The sequence below is a fragment of the Poecilia formosa genome, unplaced genomic scaffold, assembly GCF_000485575.1.
Source record: "Poecilia formosa unplaced genomic scaffold, Poecilia_formosa-5.1.2 Scaffold311, whole genome shotgun sequence".
NCBI lineage: Eukaryota > Metazoa > Chordata > Actinopteri > Cyprinodontiformes > Poeciliidae > Poecilia > Poecilia formosa.
The window spans coordinates 706,165-725,366 of NW_006800250.1; the positions used below are offsets into that span (position 1 = coordinate 706,165).

Sequence of the window (19,202 nt, forward strand, 5' to 3'; positions counted from 1 at the left end):
CCTCCATTAAAGAAATTTACTGAAGGAATATATACTCCAAAATCTGAATTTCATTTTTTTTTTACTCTTACAGAGTTATAAGTATATTGGCACAGTTGGAACCAACATCTTGAAGCTCTTGTGGTACAAAGAACTTTTGTACAATCTAGCTTTTTGAAAGAAAGAGCTTTGCTCTTTTGTACAATAAGCAGGAGAGCCATGAAAAAAAACAAATAAAAGTAGAAGATAGATGAGCTGTAACATGTTAAATTACATGTTGAATTGAACAACATGTAATTGTTGTCCAATTACACGTGGTGTTGCTTGCTATTTATAAAAATGTTGCTCAAGGTACATTGTCACCGACCCAGAGGTGCACAAAATGGCGCACACACAAGCACAGCACCACACATTAGGAGAGCTGACACAAAGTTTATAATACTGCAGCACTGTTGACATAGGAGCAGATATTGACCAAAAAAAAAAAAAAAGCTTAACAAGGAGCATTAATATTTCCAAACAAATTTGTAACCCTGTGGAAAAACAGCAGAGGAAGGTGCTCATAACTAAATGCTACATTTTCAGAAGTTGTACACACACCTTCCAATCTCACATCTATTGTCTGAGAACTGAAGGTAAGATATGCTGGTAACATTTGTTATATTTCATTATTTGGGACAGTTCTGTTAAGCAATGTGACTGCATTGATAATTTCAGACTAACTATGACTTTATCAAAAAGAAATTGTGTTTTTGGTAATTGGGTAGTGTGATTTGGACCCTCATTTTTAATCTGCAAGAATAACTTTGTACTTATCCTTTGCTACTTGTGCTATACAAAAATACGTATGGTTTGAATTTGATATCCAAGAAGTATGAAGTCAGGCTTAGGGAATAAATAAAGCAGTAACAATTATGGATGATTACTTTACAAGTATTGAAAAGAGATCAGATTATGCATGTCATAAACTGAAGGGGTATGCATTCATTTCACACTACCATTCCTATAGTACGAAAGATCATTGCTCATGACCTCCTCAGAAGTAATTAAAGCTGCACTATGTAACTTTTATTAAAAAAAAAATCTGATATTTTTATATTTGTAACTATCACCATGTTGTGGCAGTATAATATGAAGCAGATAATCTGTGAAAAGGTAGTGCTGCTATTTCTGTTTGAAGAAATGTACCGCTTCCGGTCAAAAACAACCAATCAAAGCCAGGAGGAGTGTCTTAGCGCTGCCAATCATCCTCATGCTAAATGTGCTAATGACAGAGAAACAACTCTCCTTTTTAGGTAAACCGTTTATCCGCTGTCATCGGTGGCCGTGCTGAATATCCTTTGCATTCACAACAGGCTCTGAAGCTGCATCGTAGCAGAGAGAAAGGAAGGGAGTGAAGGAGGGATGATCGACTGCGCTAAGCTAAGACTCTTCTTTTGGCTCTGAATAGTTGTTTCTAATTAGCATTGGAAGCACTGGGAGAAGTAAAAGGAGCTCGTTTTTTTTCTTCTTCTTTTTTTCACAGATTATCTGTCTCAAATATGTTATAAATGTGTGAGAATTTTTTTTATTTTTTTATTATTTTTTTTTTTTTAATAAAAGTTACATACTGCAGCCTTAATTCTCATGTTGCCCATAAACCTCCAAAAGTGTGAATCGGAAAAGTAATTAGTTACAGAAAAATGTTGTTGACATCTTTCTTCTCCTCTCTAGTCTGAAGAATCCCTAAAAGCAACAAAGTTTTCTTATTAGCTATCCTCATGCCTGCTCCTCTCCCAGTAGCACATGCTGACTGATCATTCGCTAGATTTGTTTACTAAAAATATTTTTGTTCTTATTGTAAGCAAATATATAATTCGTCTATTTTTCTGTAAAGATGAGCAAGACTGTGGCCACAGAAATATCCTTGTGCGCTCCATAGCATTTAGTAACTTTAAAAATAAGATCCTCTTAATATCCAATCAGATTCTGAATCCAAAGTCAGGAACGACCAGGATGTTAAATGACCTGGGTCAGAAATAACAGCTGCCGGTCTCAGAGACACCTTGTGGCCAAAAGCGACAGTTATCTATGTTGAGCTGAGAGGCAACAAGGCATGTGGCAACTACAGCTGCAATTGTCATGTAAGTTCCTTTAGTGAAAGGAACTCAACTTTAGACTACAGTAAGGAACTTAGATCTTTCTTCAATGGTGGTTCTGGTGGTGGAAGTTAATGAGTCCAAGTGATTTTAAGACTTTGAATTCCTTCCCTATTTCAGATTAAGAGATTAGTCCCAAAATTAGGCTCTGAAATCCTCTTTGAGAGGTCAGTAAACTTTTAATAAACATTAAAATTGTAAACTTTTGAATTATATTTTGAACATTTGATTCCTTTATCATAACCTTCCCTTTTATTTGTAGTTTACACTATAGAATCGACATTACAATATGTGTTGCACAAATATTATATTGAAGTTATCGTCCTAGTACAAGTGTATCCAATACTGCAATTGGAAAGGACAACTCACATTCATTGATTGGTAGATTTGTATATGTCTGATGTTTAATTCAATCACCCTCTGCATATTGATCATATATGTGGCCAAACCTAAAAATGTGGATACTCTGTAATCAATACCTTCACCAAATACTGTCAGCCTGTCCAGGGTGTACCCCGCCTCTCGCCCTTTTGCCATTGGAGAAAGTAACCAGGTCTCTCACTGCCCTGCAAGATTGTTTCATATGAATGGATCTTCAAATTTACATACATTTGTTTTGGTTGTAATAAATATCCAATAATGGTTAGGAAAATAATCAATTCTTAAAACTGATATTAACATTTATCAGACAGATTGGTGTACGAACAATAAAATTGTTAACAGAATGTTACATATTAATAAGACTTTATTAATATGCTTAAGGAGCATTGTGAGCTATAGGCTGTATCTACGGATCTGCTTACAAGTTACAAAAGGGTTGATTGATTACAGTAGCAAGACGGTCTTGCTGAACAATATGTTATGATTTTAAAAAAAGAGCTTCGCACTGATCCACACTTACACTTCCCCTGTCCTTACACTGCCAGTCTTTTTGGAACCTCCTGCACCAACATCTCCATTGCCTATTGTTAGAGGACAAAATTATTGAAACTGCCTGATGATGATGGCCTATGCAGCAAGAGAAAATATCTTTTGAATTCGAGTTTGTGCTTTAAAGGTATGTTTTGTTCCAAAGAAGGAGCCTTATTTAGTACATGGGTGTTTGCAGTGTTTCGAATGCCAGCTGTTATTACTGTTGAGGGGGTTTTTAACCTTCAGTGTTAGTATCAGACGTTGCTTCACGTATCGAATGTCTTCTATGAGGATGCTGTCTGTCAAAAGAGGTAGAACCATATTGTTGGCAACAAGGATTCTGAGCAGCTTTAGTCGTTTCTTTCTCTTCCTTTTGGCAAAGGAGGGATAAGTCCTCACCTATCCAACACGACGAACAACATCTACTGTTACCTAGTAGAGATGCATAGTAGCATTAGCAGCAACAGGAGAAAGGGCAGAATGTGTGTTTCCAGAGTTTCACCTCTCAGTGGCCGTGTTTCATTCTTCAGTCTTTGTTTTATGCCGATTCCTTTTCAACCATTTAGCCACCCAGTTAAACATTGGTCCATTTTCCCCCCGTTTCTCTCTCTGTCTCTGTGGTGTGTGTGCATGTGTGTGTGTTGTCAGAGCAGCATCAGATCAACAGGCGTGTCCTGGTCAGGAGGCGTCAAAGCTGAAAGACAAGAAGGCAACGAACAACTGTTTTCAATGTATTTGTGGACCCAACAGAAAGCAGGGACGAGTCTTTCTAGCAGACACATGTGACCTACTGCACATTAAATATTAATTTGTGCCTTTTTCCACTGCCAACTAAAGAAACTTCAAACTTGTGACCCCAACTGGCCTGAGGGAACAGATCTACATTACTTTAAAGTTTAAAGTTTAAATACATTTTCCTCTAAACACAGAACTGAATTGAAACACAGTTTCAGAATAATGATAGACAGTGGCGCAACTGCACATTATTCAGGTGGATGCAAAAACATAAATCGATCATAAGTTAGATAGATATGGCTAGATAGAAGTACTACACTATAGAAGGAAAATGTTTCTCACCCGTTCAAAAATGCCATTTAATTTATTTGTAGATGGAGTCAGACAAGATTTAGCTATAACAATAAAGCATGTCAAAAGTTGTTCAACTTATGACAAGAATGATATTAATTATGTCTTTTAATCTTAAAGAACTAATAAATTTACACATTTTGTGACTGAGGAATAGAAAGGAGTGGATGGTCTTTGACTTGGATAAAAGCACCACACTGTGTTTCCCATATTGGGAAACAGAAGACTTCCTGTTGGAGTTCTTCCTTTTTCTCATTTCAACTGAAGAAACTGCAAAGCTGCACCCCCAACTGACCTGGAGGTGCAGGACTGAATTATTTTAAGATATCTTTTTTAAAAAGACTTCATTGTGAAGGTGTGGCAATGAGTCACAATCAAGAGGAAATTTGAGACGTTTTGCTGGCCAAGCTAGATGGTGATTTGGCTCCATCATGTGGCCAGATAGGAGGCTTACCTGTCCCAAAGCTTTACAGTCCGACAGGAATTGGTGCAGCAGCCAGCAGATATCAGGGCTGTAAAAATCACCACAAGCAACAATTAGAATGTGTCATGGCTATGAGTTAAGTGTTTGAAGACAGTAAATATTGTAGCCTGACAAGTAAAAAGGTTCTCTGGATGAACCTGTGTTACTCCACCACTCAATCCATCTCTCACACACTCAGCCTGCTCTTGTTCATTTGGTGACCTGCTTACGCCTCTGGTTGTGTCCCAAAGGTCTAGCCTGTCAGAGAGACACACTCTACTGTCTCTCTCTCTTATTCTGGGCAGGACTCTGGTCTGGTGCACAGCTGTGTATTCTGTTTTGCTTCAGTGCACCTTACTGTGTCTGTCAAGCCCATTGACAGATGGAGAAACAGGCACGATTTAGGAAGAGGTTAGACGGCGTTCGGTGAATGCTATCTGAAAGTCAAATATCGAAAGTTGGGACCTGATGTCCAGCAAACATCAAAATACTCACTCTGAACATCCACTCACTATGGAAAAATTGTTTTGCTGTATTTTTACTTGATCACTTTTAATACCTTTTATACGAATTTCTGCATTCACTAGGAATTCCATTCGTTCTTCTGATTTTCATACAAAAGACAGATTCTATCACACATAACGTCTTACAGGTAAAGAAAGGCAACACAGTAGGCAGTATGCACACATAAAAGGACTGAATGGTAAATTCATACAACACTCTTCTAGTTTTACCGACTACTAAAAGAGCTTTGCACTAGACTCGCCCAGTCTTGCAGCTGTTAGGAATTGTTGCAGGATATATGAATCACATCACTGCATACAGGCCAGATAAAAGTGTTCAGCATATCTCATCAAACAGCACCAAGACAAAGAAGAAATGGTTTATGTCTTTAAATAGGGATGAAGCACCCAGTCCACCATCAAAGGACACATTCACACTAGAAAGAGGTCAATCAGTCCAATTCTTATTCTTCACAAACACACACTTTCATGCAAAGTGCATATATAGTATGGCATTAATTTGAATACATAACAGAGGAACATGCTTGGGGCTGACACCTGGACACTATTGTTTCCCATCTGTTCGTTTTTTCTACCAAGATATTTTCATTAGGAGCATTTGCATGTGTGTATGACTGGAGTGTGTGTGTGTGTGTGTGTGTGTGTGTGTGTGTGTGAGGTGGTCACCACAGGTCTGGGGTTGGCATAATTGAAGATAAAAAAGAACTTCAAAGCTGACAGGAGATAAAATGGCAGGGAAGCAGCTGCTGGCCTAGTTAGCATGTCTGTCTTTAACACAGGACCTCCAATCATAAATTACACAGAAATAGAAACACACACGCACCACGCACACACACAGTCACTCATATTACATAAGATACAACATTATAATTTTTTAGGCATATTATAAGCATTAGATGAGCCGCTTGACTTTCTTATTGAGCTGTGTATTATTTTTGATCGCTCAGAAAACCTGATGAGAAGAAGTAACTACTTTATGTACAGTACATAGAATCACTGAAAAAAAGAAAGTGTCTGACTGCTAATAAAATCTCGCACACCATGACTCAACAGTTTGTCAATCCACTTTTAGCAGTGTTTTCCTGATTGAGCTGTACATGCGTGCATTTCTGACCAGCTAAAGCATCTCAGTCATGTTTAGGTCGAGATTTATTTTATAGCAAGAGACTGAATATTTGTCATCTTTGTCACACACAGAAACTATATGTATACGCTATGGTGCACTCTTCCACCCATTTGTTGAGACCAGACATTTATTTTCCATTTTGTCCATAAACTACACTTGCGCTAAGCCTCAGCTACATAACTGGAGAGCAGCCGTCTATGTTGCATTTATATGCATGTGTCTGTGCCTCGCCTGTATGCATACACCCACTGCACACTTTGCCGCCGTTTGAGCCAAACGAACCACTAGGCAGCACAAATTACTCTGATCGCTCAGCTGGACGAGGACAATCAACTGTCGCCTCATCACACAAGCCCAATAGGAAATTAATAGAGAAGAACATGTCTAAATAACATTTAAAACAAATTAAACAACTTATTTAACTTCTCTTTGGGATCAAAGTATTTTTGAGTTTGAAATAATCTAAACATACTGTGGAACACCGTTTGTGTCTTGTGGAGCTGTGAAGCGGAGCATCAGTCATTGTCCTGTTAGTCCAGAACTGACCTCGGAATCTGAACTTCCTTTGTTGATTATTATGTGCAGTGGTTTCCAAGCAGCATAAAAACACATCAATCAATCAATCAAATTTTATTTGTATAGCACATTTCAGCAGCAAGGCATTTCAAAGTGCTTTACATAATTAAAATAAAAACAGCATGTGACATTGAATAAACAGTGAGAAAGAGAAAGAGATTTTGAAAAAGATTAAAAAAGATAAAAACTTTAAAACCTGCACCCCTTTTAGGACTTCAGTTAAACGTCGTTTAACTGGGACGTTTTCTGGGGGGCTTTATATCATTAAAACATAAACAGTGAGAAAGAGAAATAAAAAGAAATTAATAAATAGATAAAAACTAAAGATAAAAACATTAAAAACATCGAAGACATCAAAACCCACACTCTAATCCTAATTTTAGAGTTGCCATAAGCAACTCTAAACAGGTGGGTTTTAAGTTGAGATTTAAAGGCACCCAGTGTTTCAGCTGTTTTACAGTTTTCTGGAAGTTTGTCCCAAATCTGTGGTGCATAGAAACTGAATGCTGCTTCTCCTCGTTTGGTTCTGGTTCTGGGGATGCAGAGCAGATCAGAACCAGAAGATCTGAGGGGTCTAGACGGTTGGTACAGCAATAACAGATCTTTAAGGTATTGTGGTGCTAAATTGTTCAGTGATTTATAAACTAACAACAGTATTTTAAAGTCTATTCTTTGAGCTACAGGGAGCCAGTGTAGGGACTTTAAAACTGGTGTTATGTGCTCTATCTTCCTGGTTTTAGTGAGAACGTGAGCAGCAGCTTCTGGATCAGCTGCAGCTGTTTGATTGATTTATTAGTCAGACCTGTGAAGACGCTGTTGCAGTAATCAATGCAGCTAAAGATAAACGCATGGATGAGTTTCTCTAGAACGTGCTGAGACATCAGTCCTCTAATCCTGTAGATGTTCTTCAGGTGGTAGAAGGCCGACTTTGTGACTGTCTTAATGCAGTTCTGAAGGTTCAGGTCAGAGTCCATCACTACTCCCAGGTTTCCGGTCAGATCGCTGGTTTTTAGTTGTAATAACTGAAGCTGTGCATTGATTCTAGTTTGCTCCTCTTTAGGTCCAAAGATAATAACTTCAGTTTTGTTTCTGTTCAGCTGGAGAAAGTTTTGGCACATCCACACATTTATCTGTTCTAAGCATCTGTTCAGTAATTGGACAGGATCAGAGTCAACTGGTGACATCGTGATGTAGAGCTGTGTATCATCTGCGTAGTTATGGTAACTGATCTTATTTCCTGTTATAACCTGAGCCAGTGGGAGCATATAAATATTGAAAAGAAGGGGTCCTAGGATTGAACCTTGGGTACCCCACATGTGACCTTTGACCTCTCTGATGAGAAATTTCCGATTGAAACAAAGAAATCCCTGTTCTTTATGTAAGATTCAAACCAGTTGAGCACTGGACCGGAGAGTCCGACCCAACTCTCCAGTCGATTCAGTAAAATGTCGTGGCCAACAGTGTCGAAAGCTGCAATGAGGTCCAACAGAACCAGCACTGTGGTTCTCCCACAGTCTGTATTTATATGGATATCATTGAACACGTCTCCGTGTCATTGATGGAGACGGCCGTCTCTGTGCTGTGGTGAGCACGAAAACCAGACTGGAAGGAGTCAAACCGATTCATTATTGTTAGGAAGTTATTTAATTGTTTAAAAACTGCTTTTTCAATAATTTTGCTGATGAATGGGAGGTTGGAGATCAGCCTGTAATTCTGCAGTAGTGGTTTGTCTAGATTGTTCTTTCTTTATCAGTGGTTTGATAACTGCTGTTTTCAAAGCCTGGGGGAAAACACCTGAAGAGAGCGATGAGTTACTATTTGGATCAGATTATTAGCAACGACAGGCAGGACTTTCTTAAAGAAATGTGTGGGTAGGACATCCAGACAGCAGGAACTGGAGCTTAACTGACTTATAATCTCTTCAAGGTTTTTATAATTTAGTAGTTGAAATTTTGTCATTGTTCCTGAATTTGTTTTGTTTGGGCATACCATTGGTACTGGCTTTGTAGAGGATGTGCAGATTAATCCTCTGATCTTTTGAATTTTCTCTGAAAAGAAATTGGAGAACTTGTTGCAGGCAGCATTAGATTGCAGTTCAGGTGTTAACGTCACATCTATCAGAGCGCTTCATTCAAGCCTTTTCTACATGCGACAGACGATTGTGCCTGCAAGCCTCTAAAACAAGAGTGCATTGGCCACTACAGAACAACCTTAACCAGTTACTGAGATGGCTGGGAGCTGGGCGGAGATCTAGGTGGAGGTTGGGGTAGTTTCGCACCACCACCATTTCGATCTGACCTATGTGCCAGAACCTAATAATCTTGTCTTTCTTCATCTCAAGGTCAATTGTTTAGTAAAATCATGAATTGTTATAAGCAGAATAAGTATGGAAAGTTACTTGGTGCCCACTGAATTATTTAGCACACCGACTGCAGTGGAGACAGACCTTCAAAGTTAAAGACCCTTCATTTGTAAAGGTACTAGTCTGTGATGGAGGCTCCCTGATTAAGGTTTACACTGGCTGCATGCAAAACAGCACCAAGAGGAGGGGAACTGCTCTCAAAGATGGGGTTGCTAAGAAAGAGAGCCATGTGATGTTGGAAAAAAGAAATGAAAACAGAAAGAATAACAGGTGGAGGAGATGGATGAAGATCAGAAGATGAGTATCTTCTTGTGCAGGAGCAATGGATATATTGAAAGGCAATAGAAAACCATTAACACCTATAGATTAAATGAAAGATATGATTGATTTTGTGAATACAATGATAAACATCTATTGTTTCCCTCTTTGCTGATGGCAACTATTTCATAAAATATTTCTGTAGCTTTTTTTTTTTTAACTTGTCCTGTCTGTCAGAATTGTTGTCTTTGTGTCAACTTGAGGCCCAACACATTTACTTCCACAAGCAGAGCTGGAGGAGCCATTTATCTTGTTTTCCTGTGTTTATGCCCACAAGGGTGTGTATTTCATTTTGTGTACTAAGTGCGTTGGAAGGGGATGTGGTTGCTTAAGATCAAGATTAATTCTGCTCAAGTGTTGCTAATGGTACGGGGCTGTGTGTGACTGCTGTGCTTAGTTTACAGTTATGGTGGATTTATTTGGTTCTAAATGGAAATGAGAATGTAAATGGACATTGTGAAGGAAATAAATAACTACGATTATAAGTCAAAATGAAGATTTGCATAGTTCATTTTCATTTCAGCATTTCTGATGGCTTGACCCTCCACAGGGAAACCTTATCTTCATCAGTCTAACAGTTACTTCCCTGCATGTTTAATGATCTATTTTATTGCTCACATAGCTGTGGCCTACCTGTTATGAACTACTTCTTGCTTAGATGGCAAGGCCCGGTCATTTTACTTTTCTTCACCGAGAAATCTACCAGCACTGCTTGTTAAGAGCCTTTGTAATAAAGCAGATCAACAACTCGTGTCCCCTGGTCCACAGAAAGGACTGCACGTTCCGAACTGTAATCTTCTTCTGAATTTTTCACATTGTGCTGCAAGAACTCTAATATGAACAACCGATGCTCAGACACACACGTACAGCACTCATTCCCAATCTATGGCTGTGGTGATGGTGCTCTGAGACTGAGGGAAATGTGCGAGCATCGTTGGGAATTTACTTAGCAGCGCGGCACAGCTGATGTAATTCTCAAGGGTCTATAGGTTACAAACCGATATCTGTCTGGCTCTGTGCTTCACGCTGCTCCAAACAGATTACTGTGAAACAAGAGGTGAGAGAGGGAGATAGGAAAAGACAGAATTAAATGTAAATGTGCAGCGTGCCAGAACAACTGCGAGCTTTCTGGAAGCTGACTGAAGTCCAGCTGATTTTATTCTGAAGACGCACACGACTAACAGACTCATGCTGTGCCTTTAGGCGGCACGTCCAAAGGCACATGTGCTGCTGTGTCTGCTCTAACTGTTCCTCCCTAGATGTAATATTCTAAGAACTGCTTCTGAGTGGAAGAACATTTCTAGAAGCTTAAGTACCCAGTTGTCAACAAACTTACAATAACAATGCACCAAACAGAAATTCAAATTCAAAAGTACTTTATTGATCCCAAAGGGAAAATAAATGTTGCTGTAACTCGTATTCAATTCAAAATTCATGACAGAGTTATTTTAAGTATAGAGAAAAATCTTAAAATGGGTCATATTTATATTCTTCCACCTCTTCTCCCATGACGAAAATAGGATTTGGCCTAACGCCTTTTCTCCTCAAATCTACATGACATTGTTCTTTCTTTCAATGCCATGCCACAAAGCAGTTCACGAACTCTCTGTGCTCAGATTCTTGTCCATCTTTGATACACCTGACAATTGCAGAATCATCTGAGTATTTCTGTAGATAATGGGAGTCTGACTCCCATTATCAGTCTCCGATCTGGAAGCTTGAACTGTACAGAGAGAAAAAGAATGGTGAGAGGAATGGTGAGTGCCCTGCAGTGCTCCTGTGTTGCTAACCATCTTGCTGTTAGACAGACAGTCCTTCCCTTCAGTCTTACAAACTGTGGTCTGTTTGTGAGGTACAGACCACAGTTTGTACCTCACAAACAGACTGTTGAGGCCTCCGCCGGTGTCTTCTGGAGTTTCTAACAGAGCAGATCAGGTTGAATTGTGTTAAATGCACTGGAGAAATCAAAGAACATGATCCTCACAGGGCTGCCTGCTTTGTCCAGATGACAGTGGGTTTGTTGAAGCAGGTATATGATGGCGTCTTCACCGCCGACTCCACGGGCAATAAGCAAACTGCAGAGGATCCTGATATGTGCTTGTCTGTTTACTCAGGTGGGCAAACAGGAGTCTCTCCAGGACCTTCATGTTGTGGAATGTAATGGGGCGTTCACACCAAACGTCTGCTTTACATTCAAAATCTATGTGGAGGCGTGTCGAGCATTTAGCGCAGCGGGATTTGGAGAGTTTGAGTGTTTGACGCATCAAGAGCGTCCAACGTGTCCAACAGAAAACAATGGCTAGAGCTGACATGTCTGACGCGCTCTCGACGCGCCTCCACATAGACTTTGAATGCAAACCAGACACGCAAAACGTTAGGTGTAGAGTAAAATGTCAAGCATCTGGATTCAAAGTGCAGACGCATCGAACCTGAAGCGTTGGACGGATTTTTGACTTGCGTAACATGTTTGGTGTGAACGCACCATAAGGGCAGCAGATCTATAATCATTGTTGACTGAGTTTTCTGCAGTATCTTTTAGTGACTACTTTCAGTTTTCTTCTTTGTTGTTTTCTTTATATAGCTTTGAGCTTTTAGTACTGATCCTGACCATATCAACCTTCTCTTTAGGAATAAAATTAGAAATTTAATAACGTTAAATGGTAAAAGGCATGCATTTATATAGTGATCTAACAAGTCAAAGATCTCCAAAGTGCTTCACACTTCAATCAGTTATTCAGCCTTTCATCTACCGATGGTGGAAAGCAACATTGAAGCCACAGCTGCTCCGAGGCAGACCACCGTGCCCTCCGAGCCCCACCGTGCCCTCTGAGCCCCACCGGGCCCTCTGAGCCCCACCGGGCCCTCTGAGCCCCACCGGGCCCTCTGAGCCCCACCAGCAGGCAAGACGGGTGAAATGTCTTGTCCAAGGATAGAATGGCTCGCAGCTTGAATGAACCGGAGATTTGTTTCAATGGGTAGCAAATACTTTAAAGCTTTAAACATTTATAAGAAACTCACCAACCCTGAAGATACTTAACTTTAACTTCCTGGATTTTTTTCCACTTAGTAACAACAGAAGCACAAAAGATTGTGATTGTGAATGCAAACTGGTAGCTCCAATTTACTAAATACTGAGTTTATTGATTGCCAACGGATATTTTTTATGTATTTGGTCAGTCAGATATAAAATGCTTGATTCCAGTCAAAAACTAGTTCCAGAATGCATCTTTGCTTGCATCTACAACAGAATGAAGAACATGATGAAAACAGTATACTATTCACTAATATCATAGACTGATATTAATGTCATAAGATAATCAATATCACATCCACGTATTTTTAGCATATTGTTTTAAGATGTTTGGCTCAATTGATTGAAGTTAATAATGCTATCAGTTCAAATGAGCAGGACGAGCTAAATGCATCACCATGTTTTGCTCCCATTCTTTCACAATAACTATTTGCAAGGCAGCTATCAAGACATTTCCACGACTCTGCTTTGATAAACTGCCATCAATTGCTGGCCTGTCAGACCAAATCATGATTAACATCATCTGTGCATTAAAATTAGAAAAGGACTCCTCAGAAGGCCAATATGTTTCTTGTTCTGTTTTTTTTGTTGTTTGTTTTGTTTTTTTTTTTTTATGCACAGTCCAGAACGTATAAGATAACAAGGCACAAGGGCAATAATGTGCATGTGTAAGCAGCTCCTGGCTGCTGCTGCTGATTCTCTCTGCTCCTGACTGAGCAGAGACAAAGCTGAGAAAAGTATTCCTGTAGGAGTGCAACTTGATCATCAGCATATACGTGAACACACACACACACACACACATACATATATATATATATATATATATATATATATATATATATATATATATATATAGATACAATACATGTATCTGTATTGAATTGTTCAATAATGGGCCATCTATTCGATACGCACCATGTATCGAACAATTCGTCTGCTCCACCTAGGCTTCATTATTCATTATTATCATATCTTCCTTTAACATCTGAATCAAACAAAATTAGTATTGGCAGGTCGAAGCTTTGCAAAAACTGAAAACTGGATATAAAATTCTGATTATTGCATCTCTTCTAATGATAAATATAGCAATCTGGGCTAATAATTTAGCAGTAATATTAATATATGAATTAAGAATGAATGTGCCTACCGTTGTACAGACTCTGATGATGGGGGCTCATCTCCTCTCCAACAGCCCTCCTCTGAGCCCTCTCCCTGCCCGGGGACCCGCCGCTGTGCCTTCCCTTGTTGTTCTCCCCTCCAGGGCTGTGATGGAAATTATGGTGGTGCCGCATAGACTCTGGACTCCCAACAATCACCCGGCCTTTCCTCAGGTACTCCAGGGACCCTGATGTGGGCTGCTTAGCTTCAGGACTTTTGCAGCCAGCCCCCAGATTGTCTCCCTGGAACCTCCTCTGACTCAGCTCTGGGCTGGACTTAGCCGATCCCTTCCTGCAGCCTGGTGACGCGTTCCCTGACATCAGAAACGGTTTTTGAGCTAGTAGCTCAGAGCTGGAGGGTTTGGAGTTGGAGTCACAAGGTAGCCTGGTGGGGGATTTGCTGTTTTTCTCAGGCCAAGGTCCTCCAAGCCCATAGGGTGCTAGGTTTATAAGGGACCCGCCACGGGGGCGGCAAGACTGAGGGAACGTTTGGTACTCAGGGGTTGAGCTGTTTCTCCTATCTGGAGATTCACACATATCTCTATGTTTCTCCAAGGAGGAGTACCTTGGCCCTGATCCTGGGCTCACACTGGAGCTCAGGGTAGGTGACTTGTGGTGTGGTTTATCGGGGCTATCCGTGCTTCCTGCGCTGGAGGTACTACTCCCATCGCCAACGTCCCGCAACAAGCCAGGTGTAGGCCCGCCCCCTCCGAGCTGAGACAGGCTGTTCTGGCTGTCTATTGAGCTCCTGCAGCCGGGATCTCCCTGGGTGTGGGCCCCTCCTCCAGCTGTGGCAGCGGCTCGCTCCTCCTCCAGCATAAAGCACACCTCCTTCAGCTCCAGATTCTCCTGGACAACCTCCATCTGCCGCTGCTCCAGCTCCTTTAACTTCTGCAGGTAGACGGCCACCTCCTTCCTCATCAGCCCCGCGCTGAAGCGGCCAAGGCGCTGCCACTCCCGCGACACCCGCTTCCCCTTCTGCCGGTCGTCATCCAGGAAGCAGCACAGGTCCCGCAGCTCCTGGTTGTCCTCCTGCAGTTTCTGGTTCACGTCCTGGTTTACATAAAGACAGCACACACACACACACACGCACACACACGCACAAATAGAGAGCAGATAAGCAGGGAATGACGTGCACATTTCTGTTGTGACTGATCATTTGCTGACAGACAAGCCTCTCCACTTAATATTTTTAGCTACTTTCTCAAACCCAAATCACAATTTTTTTTTACCTTTTGAACTCTTTGGATAAAATGATCAAGGACAAATGTAGATTTTTGCTGTTAAAGTGAAACTGAAACTGCAGGTAATATCCGATCCAACTATTAAATATCTGTGCTGACATTTCTCAAGATAAGTCCAGATAGAGAATCGAAAACCTACAGAAAAACATCATAAAGAAAACAGCCAAAAGCAGACGTTTTGCCTCCTTGTCCTGACATAGCCACTGGTCTATTCCAATTTCAGTACATGGTGTAAAACATAAATAAAAACGCAATACAATAATTTGCAAATTCTTTTCAACTTACACTCAACTGAATTCACTGCAACGGCAAGACATTTAATGTTCAAACGGATAAACTTTATTGTGTTTTTGCAAATCTTCACTTATTTGGATTGACCTGTTGCCATGTGTGTTTTGTATAAACAAGGTTTCCTTCAGAAAACTTGCCAAGTCTGGTGGTTGGGGCACTTTGCAGTCATTCATCCAGCGGTCCGTTGTGATTTTGAATTAAAAAATGATTAAAGTTGACAGGAAATTTGAAAATATCACTTGGTGATTATGTGTTATTGAAAGATTGGAAGATTAATACCTGAACACCAACTGTAAAGTCTTAGAAATTGCAGACATTCAAAAAAACTAATAAATAAGCAATCCTAAGCCTGGTGGGGGCACAAGTAAAGCCTGGTGGCCTGCCAGGCTTTACATTCCCCACACGCAGGACAGGGAAGTGCTGCGTGTGATTCACACGTTACAATACTGAATTCCACCTTTCCTTTATGAGTTTAAAGTTTATTTGTGCAAATGACAGGTATGATTGTGACGTGAGTGGGTTAAGCACAGGTGGCAGATGGATCACCTATAGAAGGAAAACAGGAAGTTACTGGCAGCAGTGGCTCAGCCGATGCCCCTTTCAGGAAGTTGTGACTGAGCGATAGAACCCAATATACCTGAGATTTTATGTTACAGATTTACACAAAATAATGCATATTTGTGAAGTGGACGGTAAATGATGAGTTTACATTTTATTTTTTTAAGTATAGAGAAAATCTTAAAATGTGTCTTCCATCTATAGTCCCCGAGAGCCAACACTTAGAACCAGCTCTGGCTACAGGTCCGGCTGCAGGTCTTTTTGGGTTTGTCTCTACCAGCTCTAAACATCCAGACCAGGTTATCAAACTCAGTTTCATTTTGGGTCATATCAAAAATCTCAATGTTCTTAAAGGGCCGGTTGTGCCAGAATGTATAGATAAAACCAATTAAACTGTTAAAATATTATTAAATAGCTAACCTTCCAGGATTTTCACATTGTTTTGGTGGCTTTTGTAATCAAAATCACATATTTTGCAATGCTAATTTGGAAATATTTGTAAGGAATTTTTTTATATTTGTGCTTATTTGTATGACGTCAAATGTGGTTCTTTATTTCTTGCTGTATCGGTCACACATTATAACTTGATGTCAAATAAGGCTGAGGCAGCAGTGACTTAAACCCATTGTTTGACCAATTTTGAGAAAAACTTGCAGTAAAATCAGAAAGAAATGTGGAGATCTGTTGATTTTGTGTAAATTTTGAGGATTTGTGAAAAAACTGGAGGGACTTACTGATGTAATTTGGAGTCTAGAGGGCCACATAAAGAGCTAGGTCGGACCAGATTCGGCCCCCGGGCCTTGAGTTTGACACGTGATCTAGACTATGTCAGTCTGTATGGACATCTATGTTCGTTCCTCTCCATAAAGCAGATGACGCTCATTCAGATCGTATGGAGAACATCTGTGAACATCTGTTTAATGACTTCACACAGATTCTTAAAGAGATTTAGGTCTGGACTTCAACTCTTCAACTCTTCACTTGCCACCCTGTAAGTGTTCAGACTGGGTGTCCTGCTGGAAGGTGAACCTCCACCCTCGTCTCCAACCTTCCACAACCTCTAACAGGTCATCATCTTCTGCTATCGTTCCGTGTTGAGCTCTATCTACCTTCAAGTCAACTCTTATCTCTCTGCTTTTGAGGTTTGCTTACATTGGATTTTATTCAAGCGTATCCATGTAAATGGGGCTGAAAACAAATGCACGCCAACTCTTATTATTGCATTAGTTGAAGAATTTTTTTAAAATCACGAAGTGCTACTTTGAGTCTGTCATATAAAATCGAGTGAAATTTGTGGTTGGAACTTGGAAGGGAAAAAAAATGTGGCAAAAGTTGAAGTGGTGTGAATACTTCTGCAGGATGTATTTGCAGCGTTTCATTTTGACATTCCACACAGATGTGCACCCTGACAGCATGCTCGCTCGCTCCTCCTGTAACTAAACGAGTTGAAACCCTGAGGGGGCCCCTGCTGCTGCTCCTCTGCTCCCCGGGCCCCTCCCCACTCTTCCTCACCTTGAGACTCCGGATCTCCGTGAGGTGCTGCTGAAGCCTCCGGTTCACCTCACGCATCAGATTGCCGTGCTCCACGATGACGGCCCTCTTCTCCGTCTCCGTCTGGCGCAGCCGCCGCACCAGCTCCGGTTTGCTCCACCTCAGCAGCTCCTGGTCGGGGATTTTGGCAACATCCTCCGCCGGACGCTCCGCGCTCTTGGACAGAGGCTGCTGCTGCTGCTGCTGCTGCAACGCGCCCTTCTCCATCATTCCGGTCAGGGACGGGAAAGTGCTGCGTGTGGTGAATCCGAGCGAACCCGAGCTCAGATCACAACTCGGATCCTTTTGCACGGTCCTCTCTTTTGCCGAACTATGTCCGCGAAATTACATCCCGCTCGTTTCGACCCACGCCCATGTTGCAGCTTCAGCTCCAGCACCCGCCCCGCTATATTCATGCTGTTAGAGCAACCTCCTGCAATCCGGCTGAAACTCCGAACAGAGTCTGGAACCGGCTTTACAGGGCGGGTTCCTCCAGGTGCATGCCGGCCCTTTTGCGCACTGCCGTTGCTCAGTGCGCACTACAGCCGTCCGACAAATGAGGAGGAGGAGGAAAAGGGGGAGGAGGAAAGGGGGGCTGCAAGGAGAGCAGGCTGCAGGTTCCTATCCAGAGAGCCAGGATGATAAGGTGTGGTAGTGATGACAATAACTCGGATCCTGCTTCAGTCCCGCCCTCTACACTAAAGCCACTTGGTCTTTTGGCGCCACCTAGTGGACACTAACAATTATTAATTATTGGCCCAGTTATTATTAATTATTGGCACTGTTTTTCTGTTGATTCTTTTTATTTATTTATTTATGTTATTTTATTTTATTTTTTATTTTTATTTTTGCAAAAAATAAAACCCTTCTTTGGTTCACAAAAAAATAGTAAATGTGCAGCATATCACCATATTTTTTTTCACCAAGGTCATTTCAAATTAAATAACAGCTGTGTGTGGGTCAAATCTCTTTTTTTCGCAGTCCTCTACTTTTACTTTGCAACATGATGCTAACAAAAACACCTTCCCAGAAGGAAGGTCAAAACAGGTCTTTATGACTCACCAACAACAAAATCTGCAGAATGCGATGCAGCCGGTTTGCGAGCCAAGACACGAATCTAAAACCAAACAAGTGATAACTGATAACAACAGAGCAAAACCAGAGAGATATACAACCAACAGGAAAACAGGAGCTAAAAGTGATGAAAGAAAGCAGCAAAAATGATAAGGAACCATTAACAAACACCACACACTTAATACTATATTTGTGGCATTGGACTAATTTGCGATGCCTGCCCCTTAATGGAGAGTAATGAGTTTATTGGTAGGTTCAGCTGTCGCTTCCTTTCCTCCAGCTGATCATTTCCTTTTAAATAGAACCAGAATTACTTTGAAATATAACATTTGCTAATATGACAGTACAAGCTGTTTTTGTTTCAAATCTGACTCACAGGATGAGTTAGTTGTTAAGGTCAATGACTAACATTGCAAGTTGAGTCAGTGGAAGTCAATGACTTGATGCAGTCTGTGGGGTTTCTTTAGTTACAAATCATTTTAAACTACTTTGGATAATGAATTGAACTTACTGTACCGTTTGATAACTAGGACCAATTTTAACGTAGGTCTGACTGAATTTTTTTGTAACACGTTTCAAGACATTTGTTGCGAACTGGCACTATATAAATAAATCTGAACTGAATTGAGCAAAAGATTTTCCCTGATGTCCTTTGAGAATATTCTCAGAAGCTCCTCTCTGGAAGCTGCTGTTCTTTTCCCCCTTCATGTGTAGTGCGAAGATGGTTTCCTCTGTTCTGATTAATATATATTTTATTTTGGTGTTTGAACTATTAAAATACGCAGCTGTTTTTAGAAGGAATTTCAAGTATCTGCAGATTTTAGCTGATTGTG

The 19,202-nt window shown here is 40.7% G+C and overlaps 1 protein-coding gene across 2 annotated transcripts; it reads right to left on the minus strand.

Annotated features, from left to right (window-relative positions):
* Positions 1–95: 95 nt before the first annotated feature.
* LOC103152474 (coiled-coil domain-containing protein 85A-like) lies at positions 96–18,069 on the minus strand. Of its 2 annotated transcripts, XM_007572943.2 has the most exons (4): positions 17,278–18,069; positions 13,663–14,725; positions 4,570–4,627; positions 96–3,723 (listed from the first exon to the last, which is right to left on the minus strand). In XM_007572943.2, exons 1-4 carry the CDS (start codon positions 17,524–17,526, stop codon positions 3,708–3,710), a joined length of 1,386 nt encoding a protein of 461 aa, XP_007573005.2. In that variant the 5' UTR covers positions 17,527–18,069; the 3' UTR covers positions 96–3,707. The 2 variants fall into 2 exon arrangements, with proteins under 2 accessions (XP_007573005.2, XP_016516599.1); XM_016661113.1 differs by lacking the exons at positions 96–3,723; positions 4,570–4,627 and adding an exon at positions 8,969–13,258.
* Positions 18,070–19,202: the final 1,133 nt, after the last annotated feature.

Coding starts and splice junctions, on each gene's coding strand:
- LOC103152474 (XM_016661113.1), bottom strand. CDS start 17,526: ATGATGGAGAAGGGCGCGTTGCAGCAGCAGCAGCAGCAGCAGCCTCTG. Junction 14,726..17,277: donor CGGAGATCCGGAGTCTCAAG/GTGAGGAAGAGT, acceptor TATGTAAACCAG/GACGTGAACCAGAAACTGCA. Junction 13,259..13,662: donor TCATCAGAGTCTGTACAACG/GTAGGCACATTC, acceptor GCACTCCTACAG/GAATACTTTTCTCAGCTTTG.